General features: G+C 40.5%; 1 protein-coding gene across 1 annotated transcript in view; it reads left to right on the plus strand.

Annotated features, from left to right (window-relative positions):
• The window catches only part of Mitofilin (inner membrane mitochondrial protein mitofilin), a 197,711-nt gene that overhangs the window by 131,209 nt on the left and 50,268 nt on the right, over nucleotides 1-16,234 (plus strand). The window contains exon 8 of the mRNA XM_067143176.2: nucleotides 15,453-15,590. Coding sequence (XP_066999277.2) covers nucleotides 15,453-15,590 — 138 coding nt within the window. The remainder of the gene's footprint in view (nucleotides 1-15,452; nucleotides 15,591-16,234) is intronic.

The following is a 16,234-nucleotide window of genomic DNA, read 5'->3' on the forward strand; positions in this document are numbered from 1 at the left end:
TCAAAGAAGAATGGGCATACTTTAAAACAGTCATGATCGAGTCTGCAGAAAATACCCGTGGAAGAGTATCAGGAAGGAAGAAAGATCAAGAAATGCCCTGGTGGAATGACATGGTAAAAGATATAGTTAAAAGGAAGAAACAAGCTTGGAAAAGATGGCTGAGAAACAGAACAACAGAATGCAAAACGGAATGCAGGCACTGCAAGAAGGATTGCTCCAAGTGGATCAAGAAGAAAAAAAGAAATGCTGGCAAAAATTCACTGAATCTCTGCAAGAAGATACAACAAGAAACAGAAAGATCTTATTCCAGTGGGTTAAAAAGAAGAAAAACCCAGGTGAAGGTGCTAACTTCATTAAAAATGAACAGGAGGAAGTGATGACACAGAAGCGGGATATATTGCAGAAGTGTGGAAAATACTTTGAACAGCTTTACAACATGCAAAATACCTTGGTACAAGAAGAAATCGAAGAACCAGATTTATTGCAGATGGAAGATAAGGAAAACAAGGTATCCATGGCAGAGATTTGAGTGGGCCACTAAAAGAATGAAACGAGGCAAGGCAACTGGAATTGATGAGGTCACCATAGAAATGATAATAGCAGCAGGAGTAGTTGGTCTACAGTGGTTGTATAGACTCTTCAGAGTGATATGGAGAGAAAAGACTGTTCCAAAAGAGTGGGCGAAAGGGGTCATTATACCAATTTTCAAGAAAGGAGACAGGAAGCAATGTGAAAATTACAGAGCAATGACACTGATACCTCATACAGCTAAGATCCTTGAAAGAATCTTGGATAGACGAATAAGAGACAGAATAGAGGGGAAAATTGGCAGAACACCAGTATGGATTCAGAAGAGGCAGGTCCACACTTGACCCAATATTTACATTGCATCAAATGATGGAAAGGTATTGGGAATATGGAAAGGACATGGTAGTAACGTTTCTAGATATTGAAAAGGCATAAAACAGTGTCCCAAGGAATTTGGTATGGAAAACATTGACAGAGGCACAGATTGGGAATGAAACAATGCAGATGGTAATAGCATTGTATCAGAATTGCAAAAGCTGTGTTAGAACCAAAATGGGTCAAACTGAATGGTTCAGACTTGAGACAGGCTTAAGACAGGGAAGTGTATTGTCTCCCTTACTCTTCATTATCATCATGGTTAGAATTCTACTTAATATCAAGGAGAAGATGATGGACGAGCAAATAAAGTCTATGCTCTTTGCTGATGACATTGTAGTTTGGGGAGATAATGAAGAGTAAGTACAGACACAAGTTGATTTATGGATTGGGGAGATAAGGAATTTTGGAATGAAGATTAGTACTGCAAAAAGTAAGACTTTGATCATGACAAGAGGTAACAGAAAATCCAGGAGAGTGATAAAAGTAAGAAATGAACCTCTTGAAGTCATGAAAAAATTTTAATATTTGGGCAGCGTGATATCACAAGATGGAAATTTGGGTGGAGAAATTGATTTAAGAACACAGCAGTCTGCAAGTTTCTACCAGTGAGTGAGAGGCATTGTATGGAACAAAGATGTGCCATTGCCTATATTGACCTATGCTTCAGCAGCCTGGACGTTAACTGAGCGGAATTAAAGTGCAAGCAGCTGAATTGAGGTTTTTGAGGAGCATACATGGAAAGACAAGGCGAGATAGAATACGAAATGAGGAAATAAGGAGAAGCGTGGGAGTGTGTAAACTTCAAGAAGAGATTGATATAGCAAAGCTAAAATGGTTTGGACTCATGATGAGAATGCTGGGAGAGAGAATACCAAAGAGAACATTCATGGATACAGAGCCTGGAAAGAGGCCTAGGGGACATCCTAGAATGAGATGGAGGAGCTCTGTTGTAGACTGTATTGCAAATAAAGGAGTCGATAGCAGTAACATACTAGAAGAGGAATGGTGGAAAGATCGAGTAAGGTGGAGGGCTTTGGTACACTACCCTACCCAGAGAGAATCTGGAAAAGGGAGTGGATGAAGAAGAAGAAGAAGAAGAAGAAGAAGAAGAAGAAGAAGAAGAAGAAGAAGAAGAAGAAGAAGAAGAAGAAGAAGAAGAAGAAGAGGAAGAGGAGGAGGAGGAGGTGTCGGCATATTAACAGGAAGGAGCTGTGAGATGACTGACACACTCAAGTGTTAACAAATTAAAATATATATATTATGGTACAACATCAAACTGAAAGGAGTGGCAGTTGCCATTGTGAGAGGTTACAGAACAGTGTTACTGAAATTGCCAGCGTTTCTGAGTGCCTAACGAGTATGCGGGTGGTTACTGACCCAACAACAGCTGTGCATATTGTAGTGCTGCGCACCACAGCTAGGTTGTCTGGCTAAAAAACAAGGTGAATTCTGGTCCGAATTAGAGATGTATGTCCATTCTACCGACAAAGAGCTTCTGTTCATTGGTGGGACCTCAACTATCACATTGGCACGTCACGTTGGTTTCAATTGAGTACATGGGAAAAAAAGATATGGCATGCTCTATGAAGCTGGAGAAATTGCTGTAGTGTGTGCTGAAGCATACAGTCTTCTGTCATATTTAAGTTTTACTTTGCTGATATCTTTACATAAAGATATTGCTCCTTAACTGTGTGCAACCCACTAAGTACAGAATGGCCAAACAAGTTAGTCGTGCAGTCGTGCAGGGGCGCTCAGCTGTGAGCTTGCATTCAGGAGATAGTGGACTTGAATCCCGCTGTCAGCAGCCCTGAAAATGTTTTTCCTTGATATCCCAATTTCACACCCAGCAAATGCTGGCACAGAACCTTAATTAAGGCCACAGCCGCTTCCTTCCAACTCCTAGCCCTTTCCTATCCCATCGTCGCATAAGACCTATCTGTGTTACATAGCGTGCACATTTTTGTTGTGCTCTTGTGTCGTTTCTTTCAACCATTTTGTGTTATTTTTTATTTCAGTTCTAGGATGCTTGCTTTAAACTCATCACAATGGCTAACAAGCAGTGTTAGACAGTAAAGTATTTCCCGAATTGAGTGGTTGGTTGGACATGTTGGTAAATGATGCAACTTCAGCATATTGTAAAATGTGTTGTAAATGTTCAAATTTAGTAATTTGGGTAAACAATCAATCACTTCTTATGCTAAAGGACCTACTCATGTAAAATACTCGAAAGCTAAGTCTTCCCAGCCAACAATTTATTTCTTTGCTAAGAAAGATACTTCTACTCCATCTCCACTTGAAGATGTGCAGCCAACAATTAGCACTACATCCACAGCTACAAAAGAATTAGCAGTGCCAGGAACAAGTCAAACGAGTTTAAAGACTTTCAGTGTGAATGAACATGATGTTACATTAGCTGAAGCCATATGGACTCTCCAGGTTGTCACTGGAAAGATGTCTCTGAACTCTTGTGATGAAACTTCTGCAGCATTCAAAACAGTGTTCCCAGACAGTAAAATTGCTCAAAATTTTACTGTGGGTAAGATTAAGGCTTCCTTTGTTATAGATACTTTAAGGCAGAAACAGGGTCCAAGAAGGACATTCTAGAAATCATTAGTGAACAAGGGGAGTGTGTATGTAAGGATCTTCAAAAGACAGAAGTATTCAGTCAGCAGTATGTAAAGATTGTTGGTTACAAGGATAATATCCAGATAGAGGAGGTGACTAATGCTAAAGAAGTAATAAAATTTACATATGATAACAATGATATTTACATTAAAATACAAAAGTTGAGAACTAGAAAAACAGCTGGAATTGATAAGATTTCTGGGGATATACTAAAGACAATGGGTTGGGATATAGTACCATATCTGAAGTGCTTATTTGATTATTGTTTGCAGTAGGAGCTATACCAAATGATTGGAGAGTTGCTATAGTAGCCCCTGTGTATAAAGGAAAGGGTGATGGACATAAAGCTGAAAATTACGGGCCAGTAAGTTTGACATGCGTTGCATGTAAGCTTTGGGAAAGCATTCTTTCTGATTATATTAGACGTGTTCGCAAAATTATTAACTGGTTCGATAGAAGGCAGTTCGGGTTTAGGAAAGGTTATTCAACTGAAGCTCAACTTGTAGGATTCCAGCAAGATATAGCAGATATCTTGGATTCAGGAGGTCAAATAGACTGTATCATGATTGACCTGTCTAAAGCATTTCATAGGGTGGATCATGGGAGACTAGTGGCAAAAATGAGTGCAATTGGACTAGACAAAAGAGTGACTGAATGTGTTTTTATATTTCTAGAACGTAGATCTCGGAGAATTAGAGTAGGCGAGGCTTTATCTGACTAATAATTCAAAGGGGAATTCCTCAAGGCAGTATTATTGGACCTTTATGTTTTCTTAAATATATAAGTGATGTGAGTAAGGAAGTGGAATCAGAGATAAGGCTTTTTGCAGATGATGATATTCTGTATAGAGTAATAAATTATTATTATTATTATTATTATTATTATTATTATTATTATTATTATTATTATTATTATTATTATTATTATTATTATGAAGTGGAAAGGATGGTAAATAAACTCCATTGTCATAAGGCAGCAGGAATAGATGAAATTAGACCTGAAATGGTGAAGTATAGTGGGAAGGCTGGGATGAAATGGCTTCATAGAGTAGTAAAATTAGCATGGAGTGTAAGGTACCTTCAGATTGGGCAAAAGCAGTAATTGCACCTATCTATAAGTAAGGGAACAGGAAGGATTGCAACAACTATCGATGTATCTCATTGATTAGTGTACCAGGCAAAGTATTCACTGGCATCTTGGAAAGGAGGGTGCGATCAGTCGTTGAGAGGAAGTTGGATGAAAACCAGTGTAGTTTCAGACCACAGAGAGGCTGTCAGGATCAGATTTTCAGTATGCGCCAGGTAACTGAAAAATGCTACGAGAGGAATAGGCAGTTGTGTTTGTTTTGTAGATCTAGAGAAATTATATGACAGGGTACCGAGGGAAAAGATGTTTGCCATACTGGGGGACTATGGGATTAAAGGTAGATTATTAAAAGCAATCAAAGGCATTTATGTTGACAATCGGGCTTCAGTGAGAATTGATGGTAGAATGAGTTCTTGGTTCAGGGTACTTACAGGGGTTAGACAAGGCTGTAATCTTTCACCTTTGCTGTTCGTAGTTTACGTGGATCATCTGCTGAAAGGTATAAAATGGCAGGGAGGGATTCAGTTAGGTGGGAATGTAGTAAGCAGTCTTGCCTATGCTGACAACTTGTTTTAATGGCAGATTGTGCCGAAAGCCTGCAGTCTAATATCTTGGAACTTGAAAATAGGTGTAATGAGTATGGTATGAAAATTAGAATCTTGAAGACTACATTGATGTCAGTAGGTAAGAAATTCAACAGAATTGAATGTCAGATTGGTGATACCAAGCTAGAACAGGTCGATAATTTCAAGTATTTAGGTTGTGTGTTCTCCCAGGATGGTAATATAGTAAGTGAGATTTAATCAAGTTGTCGTAAAGCTAATGCAGTGAGCTCGCAGTTGCGATCAACAGTATTCTGTAAGAAGGAAGTCAGCTCCCAGACGAAACTATCTTTACATCGGTCTGTCTTCAGACCAGCTTTGCTTTACAGTAGCGAAAGCTGGGTGGACTCAGGATATCTTATTCATAAGTTAGAAGTAACAGACATGAAAGTAGCAAGAATGATTGCTGGTACAAACAAGTGGGAACAGTGGCAGGAGGGTACTCGGAATGAGGAGATAAAGTCTAATTTAGGAATGAACTCGATGGATAAAGCTGTATGCATAAACCGGCTTCGGTGGTGGGGTCATGTGAGGCGAATGGAGGAGGATAGGTTACCTAGGAGAATAATGGACTCTGCTATGGAGGGTAAGAGAAGTAGAGGTAGACCAAGACGATGATGGTTAGACTCAGTTTCTAACGATTTAAAGATAAGAGATATAGAACTAAATGAGGCCACAACACTAGTTGCAAATTGAGGATTGTGGCGACCTTTAGTAAATTCACAGAGGCTTGCAGACTGAACGCTGAAAGGCATAACAGTCTATAATGATAATGTATGTATATGTTTTTTATTATTATTATTATTATTATTATTATTATTATTATTATTATTATTATTATTATTATTATTATTATTTATTGTCTTGTTTTATATGGTGGGACTCAGACTATGAAGCCTGCTATTCTCTCAGACCATACATGCACGTACATGAAGAGTTAAATATACACTAAATAAATTATCTATAATTTAATATCTTAAGGTATTAATTAAATGTTTTAATTAACCTAATAAAATACCTGAGCTATGATCTAATCCTATGTATGTTATGAATAATTATTATTTATTAACCAGGTTTGACAGAGTTTCTTAAAGCGGAGGTGGTTTGACACGCTCCTAATTTCAGCAGGTAGGGAATTCCAAATTCAGCTCGTGGCGACTACAAATTATCTACTGTAGCCAGTTGAGTGGTGAATGGAAATGCTCAGTACTGTAGTGGATGATGATCTGATAATAATACTAGAAGGTGATGCTAGGTAATGGAATTGTGTGACAAAGTATTCAGGAGTGTTAAGGTTCAGTATACAGTGTAACAGGGAAACAGTGTGTAAATTTCGTCGCTCTCTTAAGCGGAGCCATGGAAGTCAAATGCGGGAGAAATATGGTTAAACCTTGATATATCTGAAATAAATCGAACACCTATGTCACAATAGCTGGATATTGGCATTACCATACTTTGGATAAGCAGTTTTCGTACATTTTGAGGTAGTAAATCTCTGAGTTTCTTAAGGGAATGTAAGGAATAAAACACTCGCTGACATACCTATTACATGATTGTTCCACCTAAGGTTTTTGTCCATGATCATCCCTAAGTTTCGATCTGTGTCCTTGAATTTTAACTGAGTGCCTCTTAATGTTACTGAGTGGGTATGAACGTCTGTGAGGCGTGCGTGGGTTTTCTGAGTAGCTAAAAGAATACAGTGCGATTTTTGGGCATTGATTTTTAGTGCATGGTCATTGGTCAACTTACATATTCTTTCTAAGTCGTCATTCGTATGATTTTTTGCAGTCGGTAAGTCACGAGGATGTGCATGTGTATACATATTTTTAAGTCATCTGCGTACACATCATATTGACAATGTTTAATTACTTGTGTTAGTCCTGAAATCCTGAAATGAAGATCGAAAATAGGAGTGACGCTAGCACTGACCCCTGTTGTATTCGAGTCCCTGTAGATTGCCATGAAGAGAAATTTTCACCTGTTGATACACCCTGCCAGCGATCAGAAAGATAGGAATACATCTAGGATAGTGTGCCTTGTGAGAAATTGAGAGCACGTAATTTTGCCATCAGTAATTCCGTGTCGACACAGTCGAAGGTCTAGAAGAGTTAGAACAGTAAAAATGGCACAGTGTTGGAATGCATTTCCTTACTAAGTTTTTGTATAATCAATTTTATCTTTGTTTCCTACATACTTTCATCATTTTGTAAACAATATTTTATACTTTCATTCATAAACAACATTGACCACGGCTCAAGGCCATCATTATTGTTAATTTTACTTGCAACTAAATTTTACTCATTTAATGACTGCTTTTTTAAGTGAAGTTTTTTAACTATTTAATTTTATAGTATATTTTAGATTTTTTTTTAAAATCTGGTATCTGATATGATTTGGGGTAATGCTATGGCTGATGATGCCCCATAGGAAAGGATGAAACAAGTACCAATTCTTATTTTAATAGGAATTTAACTCTTAACTTATTGAGTTGTATTGAACAGGTGGAAGAAAAATAAAATTCTCATATTTTTCACAAGATTATTTTCAATACGGATTCGCTATGATTTTCATTACTTGTAAGTGGTATGTTCCAAGCTGTCAACAGAGAGATGGCGTGGAATGGCATTAGTAGACAAATAATTTTGAGGACAAATAGGGGCAAATATTCGTTTATAGGAAGGGGAGTTTGTAATTGGAATAACTTACCAAAGGAGATGTTGATAAGTATACAATTTCTTTGAAATCATTGAAGAAAAAGCTAGGAAAACAACAGATAAGGAATCTGCCACCTGGGCAACTGTCCTAAATGCAGATTAGTATTGATTGATAAATCATTGATTAGCCCTGTATTTTAAAAAGAAAGTTTGCAAAATGACACAAAACATTGTTCTGACTACATTGTTTTGACAAATCATTAAACAAATTTGTCTAAAGAGGACAAATGGACTTGTGTGTATGGTTTTGGGATAGAAAACTGCAGAAAGTTTCAGCAAGGTATTGGAATAGTGTATCTTTAGGTAGGGCAACTACACATTACTTATTTTATTAGCTAGGTTTATACATCGACTCTCCTTACCTTTAGGAAAAAATTTGCAAGTCTCAAAGGATGGGCAGAAAAATGAAGATTTCTGGACTGTATTGAAACTTTGTTTCACCTCATCCCATGGTAATGCATTTGTTGAGACAGGCTTTTCTGTCAGTAGGCATTTACTAGTCGAAAATCTTCTAGAAGTATCACTTGTGTCCCAAAGAATAATTTGTGATAGTGTGAAACATGGTGGTTCGAGGAATGTTACTATCAATAGAAGTATGCTGACCTCAATCCGAGCTTCATGAAGGAGGTATCAGTCATACCTGGTAAATTAAAAAGAAGAGGAAAAGAAGAAAATGGAGAAAAGGAAAATTGAATTACAATTGTAAAAGTTGGAGGAAAAAAGAAAAAAGTTCAAAATTTAAAGAGAAAAGCAGGATGCTGAAATTGAAAGGGAGAATTTTTTTCTAGAAAACATAAAACAAAAACAGTAATTTTTTCAATAACTGTGTAGACCTAAACTAGTTGGAATTCATTTTCTTCATGGGCATTACAAATACACGTTAATTGCTTTTGATCTCAAGAATACTTCAAATCCACATGAGTTACTATTAGGCTACCAAAGTTTTTTCTATATTATATATGTTATAAGCTTAGTGTACCTTTTACTGAATTACTCTATTAAAAAGAAGTTAATTCTTCCTTTGTTTCCCAAAATTCTAATTCATTTCTTTTAATAACATAAATGGAATTCCAATGTTCATTAAATTTGCATTTTGTATCATTTGTTTCTTGATGTATGGAACTATTTATGATACTTCGAAATACTTTCATTCACATGTTGGGGCCGATGACCTTAGATGTTAGGCCCCTTTAAACAACAAGCATCATCATCATTCGCATGTTACCAATGTACACTACAAATAAAAATACAGGTTAATTTCTTCTTGTTGTAAACAACTTTTGATCTGAAGAGCACTTTAAATCCCCACAAAATAGTGTTAGATTACTATGGTAAAACAATTTTCATAAATGCACTACTCTATTAATAAGTCATTTGTAACTTTGTCCCTCGGAAATAAGATAAATGTATACGATACATGTTACTGTTAAAATATTTATTATGTTCATATGTAAAGTGCCATCAATACAATTCTTTTTCAATAAATAATTTTAAAAAGAGAGTGGAGAGAGAATTAGGTCAGCCATGGGGACGGTGGAGGATGGAATTTCCTGGGCTTTTCCCTTCCTTGTGAAACGTGCTGTTCTATGAATTAACTGGTCACTCAGTTTTGGTGACTTAGGTTAATTTTTCTTAGTAGATAGATAGATAGATAAAGAATGGGTGAACCCTGCCTTCGTAGGGCTCCACACGTAGGTCTGTGAAGACCCTTTGTGTCCCTTAAACGGGTTTGCCTAGTCCAGCCCTAGTGCTCCTATAAAGGGTACCAGTGTCCGGATGTTGGCATTCCTGATGTCTTCCAGGCTTACGAAATGTGAGCCAAGGTATCGATGTCTAGTGCTTGCAAGAGCCTCACACTGACATAACACATGCACGGAGGTCTCCTCCTCCCTATCGCATCTTCTACACATCGGATTCTGACTGATTTTCATGATGTGTAGGTGTCTCTGTAAAGTATTGTGGCCTATCAACAGTCAACTACCATTCGCATTCTGGTCGTATTCAAATTTATCAGGACCTTTTTATAACTTTGGCTAGGCCCTTTGATAAGTTCACGTGCCTGCCTTGCTATAGTTAACCTCATCCAGATGCCTAAGTGAGACTGGTTTGTCCACTGGGATATTACCAGTTTCACGCTTCGGAGTGACACTCCCAGGAAGGGCTCTGGTCCTATGAAAGGAACCTTTTGAGCCTTGTTTCGCTAGTTTATCAGCTTCATTTCCACTGATACCTGTGTGCCCAGGGACCCATAATAGGGTAACTGAGCTAAGTTCACACAGCTGATCTAACATCCTTTGGCATTCCCATACCATTTTTGATGTTGTTTTAACTGCACATAGTGCTTTTAACGCTGCCTGGCTATCGCTGCAAATGGTGATGCATCTTCTGTGTCCAGGCATGTTCCATATATATATTGGACAGGCCAGTTTTGCGTATACTTCGGCCTGGAAAACGGTAGCGTATTTACCCATAGGAAGGGAGAGCCTTGTCTTAGGCCCCCAGACCCCGGCGCCTGTGCCCGTCTCTGTCCGCGAGCCATCTGTGTACCATGTACAGCCCCCAGACCTAAGACGGGCCCCAGCATATGCGGCCCACTCCTCCCTTGTGGGTATCACCACTGTGAACTTATAATTCAAATTAAAACTAGGCTTCATCAGGTCCCCAATCATCATTGTCGTACGGCAGGTCTGGTGAAGCCTTGTAAGAATAGAGGCATGACCTCTATTCGGATTCTTGAAGGACCATCCTCAGAGTGACCAGAGGTGGTAGGCACTCATTCCCGCTATTTCCTTAACATATAAATGTAAGGGGGGAAGATCTAGGATGGCCTTCATTGCACATAATGGTATCGTATCCAGTGCCCTTGTTATTCCTAGACACGCAAGTCTTTGGACACTGTTTAACTTGGTGGTCACAGTTTTACTCTCCGAACCTGGCCACCAGACTAAAGATACGTAGGTGATCGTCGGCCGTACAATAGAAATATAGAGCCCCTGGACCACCTTAGGTCCTAGGCCCCAAGTCTTTCCGACGGCCCTGCGACAGGCCCACATAATCTTGCGAGCCTTATCCACCTTATGGTCTATATGTTTCTTCCAACTCAGTCTTGCCTCAAGGATTACCCCTAGGTACTTAACTGAGGTTGTCTTAACTAATTTTTTCCCAAATAGGAAAGGCTCTGACAGTCCGTATAGCCTCCTCTAGCCTCCTCCTCCTGGTAAATACCACGAGCTCCGTCTTGTCAGGATTAACCGACAAGTCAGTGTCGTGGCATCATCTTTCCACCCTACGTAGGGAGCTCTGTACGAGCTCTGAAACCGTACTGGGGAAATTTCCCACCGCCATCAGGCTAATGTCATCTGCAGTAGCCTTGGGCTTAAATTCCTCCAACATTTAACCTGGTAAGTAGTTTACCCACTACCAGACACCATAATGTTGGTGATAATACTCTTCCCTGTGGACACCCCTTGTCTATATTAGCTCTCAACATTACTGCATTGAGGGTAAACAGAACTTGACGGCCCTGCAGTGAGGCCATAATCCATTTTATGAGTATCCTGCTCACTCCTCTTCTCTCTAGACTAAGTTATATGGAGCCCAAAGATGTGTAGTTAAAGGCCCCTTCTATATTTAGGAATACAACCATAGCAAGTTGTTGCTGATCCAAGGCACTCTCCAGCCTATAAACTAGCTGGTGTAGTGCCGTCTCAACCGACTTCCCTGGTTGATATGCATGTTGATGAGGATGCAGGGGACAGTCTCTTAATACTTTCTCCCTGATATGTCTATCCACCAGTCTTTCCAACGTCTTAAGAAGAAAATACGTTAAACTAATGGGGTCTATAATCCTTAGGTCTAGTATATGAAGACCTTCTGGGTTTGGGTATATACACTACCTTTGCCTGACGCCACAAGGAGTACACGTACCCCATAGTGAGACAGGCTCTAAAAATTCTGACCAGGTATGGTATAAGGACCCCACCCGCTTCCTGAAGAAATGCTGGGAAGATCCCATCCATTCCTGGGCTTTTGTAAGGGGCAAAAGATTCTAATGCCCACTTCACCCTTCTTGGGGTAACAATCTCTGCAGCTTCCTTCCAGCCACTTCTATCGGGTCTGAAGGATCCGCTCGATTCTACTTCACTATTCGTGACTGCTGAACCTGGAAAGTGGGCATCAAGCAGTAAGTTCAGGGTCTCTGTGGATGTATATCCATCCAAAGGTGACTCCAGTGAGCCCAGCCTTGCCCTTCCATCCAAGGTTAGAATTTTACGAAGCCTTGCCGCTTCATGTTGACTTTCAGTGGAGTCACAAAACTGTCTCCAAGATTTCCTAAAAGCCTTTTTGACTTCTGACTTGTACCTTCTTTGTGATTCTTTATAGGAATCTAGGCTTTCTTGATCCTGAAGTTCCCTGTATTTATTCCAGAGCCTTCGTGTGTTTCTCCTCAGGTGTTCAAGATAACTGTTCCACTTGAAGCTTCCTGTTACTCTTTTTGCCTTAACGACTGGGCAGTTTAATTCATAAGAGGTAACCAGTGTCTGTGTGAGAAAGCTCACACTGAGCTCCAGCTCCTCTTTGTTCGTAATTATATTTGAGGGTCCTCCTTCCAGTGCCCTCCTCACATCCTCCCTGAAAGACGTCCAATTGGTTCGTCTAGGGTTTCTATAAGATGGGATCTCAAAGGAGCCCTCTACATGAAACACAATGTGTCTATGGTCTGACAAGGAAGGCTCCAAAGAAACTTTCCAGTATTTAAATTCCTGTATGATTCCCATGGAACCCAGGGTAAGATTTATGATCTCCTCACTCCTGTTATTGATGAAGGTAGGGGTATTACCTATGTTCATGATCTCAAGATCAGTTGTACATAGAAATTCTATGAAATGCTCTCCCCTTCGGTTTGTGTGTTTACTTCCCCAAATGCTGTGATGAGCGAGCATTGGCGTCACATCCTACTATGAGGTTTAGTCCTTGTTTCCTACAGTATATCACCAGTCTCTTGAACTCCTCCGGCGGGGGTGGAGATTCAGAGTCTCCTGGGAAATATGCAGAACAGACAACCAGGTCGCTTGGCTGTCCGCCCTCTTCATATCTCGCTAGAACTGGTACAAGGTCTCTAGTAATGAAGCCTGGTATAGCCCAAGCGTTATGATCCTTAACTAGTATCTCTAGGCTTCTCCTCTGCTACTCCACTGAATAGAGTGAAGCCTGCACATTTTAGTCCCATGATATGCCCCTGTCTAAGCCAGGGTTCTTGTATCAGGGCGATCGAAAACCTGCCTTAAGTACCCTAGAGGCCGCTATACAATGTAGTATGTTTGCTTGTATGAAAGTAATCATTCCTTACTTTCATGCAATACTTTACCGTATGCGGTCTCAGAACGTGCAGCTCCGTCTCCTGCGATGAATCTTGAGGCTTGGCTGGCCCCGGTTCCTGTCCGGGCTCCCGCTCTTCGCTCCTGCTGATCTCAGTGTTGTCTGTGGTGGGGTTGGTCCTCTGCTTGTCGCGCTTGCCCTCCACCAAGGTGAAGGTAGCAACATGCACCCCGCAGAAGTTCATCTTCCCCACCACTTTCTCCACATCTCTGGAGTCCATGCTGACCACAAGTCGGGCACCTCTCTTCTCCTCCTTGCGGTCGTAGACCCTCCAGCTGTTGGGATTTAAGCCATGGTTCTGGCGTGCCATTCTTCCCAAAAGGACGTTATTGTCCTTTGGTTGTCCTGGTATCCAGACCATGACTCTCTTATAGGAAAAGAGTTTATCCATGCCCACAATTGTGAGTCTGGCTCCTTCCCACGGTTATATACCTGTAACAAGACTAGAAAGCCATGCTACAGTCTCGTCATTTTCTGCGTCCGACTCGTTGGCTGAACGATCAGCGTACTGGCCTTTGGTTCAGAGGGTCCCGGGTTTGATTCCCGGCCGGGTCGGGGATTTTAACCTTAATTGGTTAATTCCAATGGCCCGGGGTGTATGTGTTGCCTTAATCATCATTTCATCCTCATCACGACGCGCAGGTTGACTACAGGCGTCAAATAGAAAGACCTGCACCTGGCGAGCCGAACCCGTTCTGGGATATCCTGGCACTAAAAGCCACATGACATTTCATTTTTCATTCTCTGCGATAATGACGGCCGCACCTCTCGGCAGATAGCAGTCCAGGCACTGAGGCTTAATGTGCCCCTGTTCCAGAAGCTCGTCTATCAGATTGGTGATGATAGCTTCCTCCACAGATTCCACCTGTTTCTCAGATAGCTGCTGGTCAGGATATCGTACAGGTACTATGGCAATCCTGATCCCAGCTTTAGCTATCTTGGCATATTCCACCTTGGGTTTTTTGTGGGTCTGCCGATCTTCTTCTGGGATTGCCCCCGACAGAAGTCGTTTCCCCACTGGCATCTTGGTGGGTGGAGTCCTCTGTGCCCTAGAAGCAGAGCCCTTTTCAGGGTCCCGCCTCTTGTGCCCATTGGATCCCCCCCACAGTCATCGCTGTCGTGGCAGTAGAAGGCCTTTCAGCTCCAGGAGTTAGGCCCTCTTTGGCCTGCTCCCGGGCCTTTAAAGCCTTCTTATACCTCCTCTTGTCAGCGCTGGAGTGATGTTTCTTCTTCTTCTGGACTAGTAGATTGCCCACCTCTAGAGTGAGCTCTCACTGTCGAGGTCGTACTATCCGAGGGTATCTCTGAAGAGTCCCCATGGGTTGTTGCTGAACTGGTGTTTCTCTCGGAGGCCCCAGAAGAGCTCTCCGGTTTATGGGTAGCTACGGTACTCATTTAGGTCCCACAAGTAGCTAGGGAAATATATGTCGGCCCAGGCAGAGCCCCGCATACCTGGGTAAGGCTACTTACTTCGAGAGGGCGCCAAGTATCTCGAAGGCTCCGTTCAGGATACATCTCCCATGTGCCATGCACCCCATCGGCATGGGTCGCGTTACACCTTAGGGTTGGGTGGTGCTTTAGCTTCCTCCTCCTTGCATACCGAATGGTTACCCAGTAGGGCTCCATTCGGCATCACAAGAAAAGAGCTACTAGTCCCCCTCACCACGCAGAGGATCTTCAATTGAAGAGGGTAACCAAGGTTAACCCCCTACAATTGTAGAAGCACACACGAGGGGGAATTTTTCTTAGTAGGTCAGGCAAAGTCAGGGAAACTTCAGCGAAAATTTCTATGGACACTATGGTCAGTGCGATGTCAAGCGAATTGTAAAAAGTTCAGAATGTATTGTGGACTTTCGTAAGCCTTTAACTCCTATTATCGGAGTGATCATTTAATGTGAAGATTACTCAAAGTTGACTAAACTTAGCGATCTATCATTGCCTGATGATTCACCATCAGTTCATTCTGAAGAGAATAAAACAAAAATGAAGCATAATTGGTCCAATAGAGCGGATGGACTGAACAAAGCTGTCCTTGGACCAATTTTTCAATATATATTTTTATAAGTCATGATCATGTTACATGTCGATTAACTGAAACTTCTCAAATTTGTATTAATAATAATATTTTATTCTTTTTCAGGAAGAATTGGAAATTCTGTTTCCAAGCGTCAAAATCAGTGAAAAAGATTGGAATATACCACCATACGATCTCGACCTTTTCATTCTGCACTGCTTCCAGAATGTCTTGTACTATCAAAAAGAACTAGAAAAATTGGAGGTAATTAAAAATATGTTATATTCTAACTTTTCCATAAATATGTTATTCTTATCAGTTGTCTCTAAGGTAAGGTAAATAATTGTAACATTCGAGGTGAGTACATATTCTAGTGAAAGTTTTCAGTGAAGAATTGAAATCCAATGAACGATGGAAAAGTATAAACTTTAATTTGAAGATTATAATCACAGAGTAGTAGTAAAGTTTGGTTAACTTTGTATACAAGGCTGTCTTGCTTCTCATGATCAGTTTTGTATTTTTACATTTGGTGAGACCGAAGCAAAATTTAGCTGCCACCGATGTTTCTCCTTGACGACTGTGTTTATGTTAGTCATGCACTAGCCGGTTGAGAAAGGTCAATGTATTTCCTTGTAGTGTTGCTCATTTACATAGGGGAGAAATGTTCATGCAGCTGTTGATATCCTACGCAACTCACAAAACACGAAGGGTAACCGCTTGAAGTTCAAACGTTTGACCTGATCTGTAACCGTGCCAGTCATTCCCAAACCACTGAGCATACACCCATCATAAGGTTTTTTTTTTAACTCTTTATTTTTGTATGGTAGATGCTTTAGAGGAAAACCAATGTAATGTCCACTGCATGAAAAAAAAAACACAGGTTCTAGAGTAGAGAAAGTTTTTGTGTT

Source organism: Anabrus simplex, chromosome 3 (assembly GCF_040414725.1).
Source record: "Anabrus simplex isolate iqAnaSimp1 chromosome 3, ASM4041472v1, whole genome shotgun sequence".
Taxonomy (NCBI): Eukaryota; Metazoa; Arthropoda; class Insecta; order Orthoptera; family Tettigoniidae; genus Anabrus; species Anabrus simplex.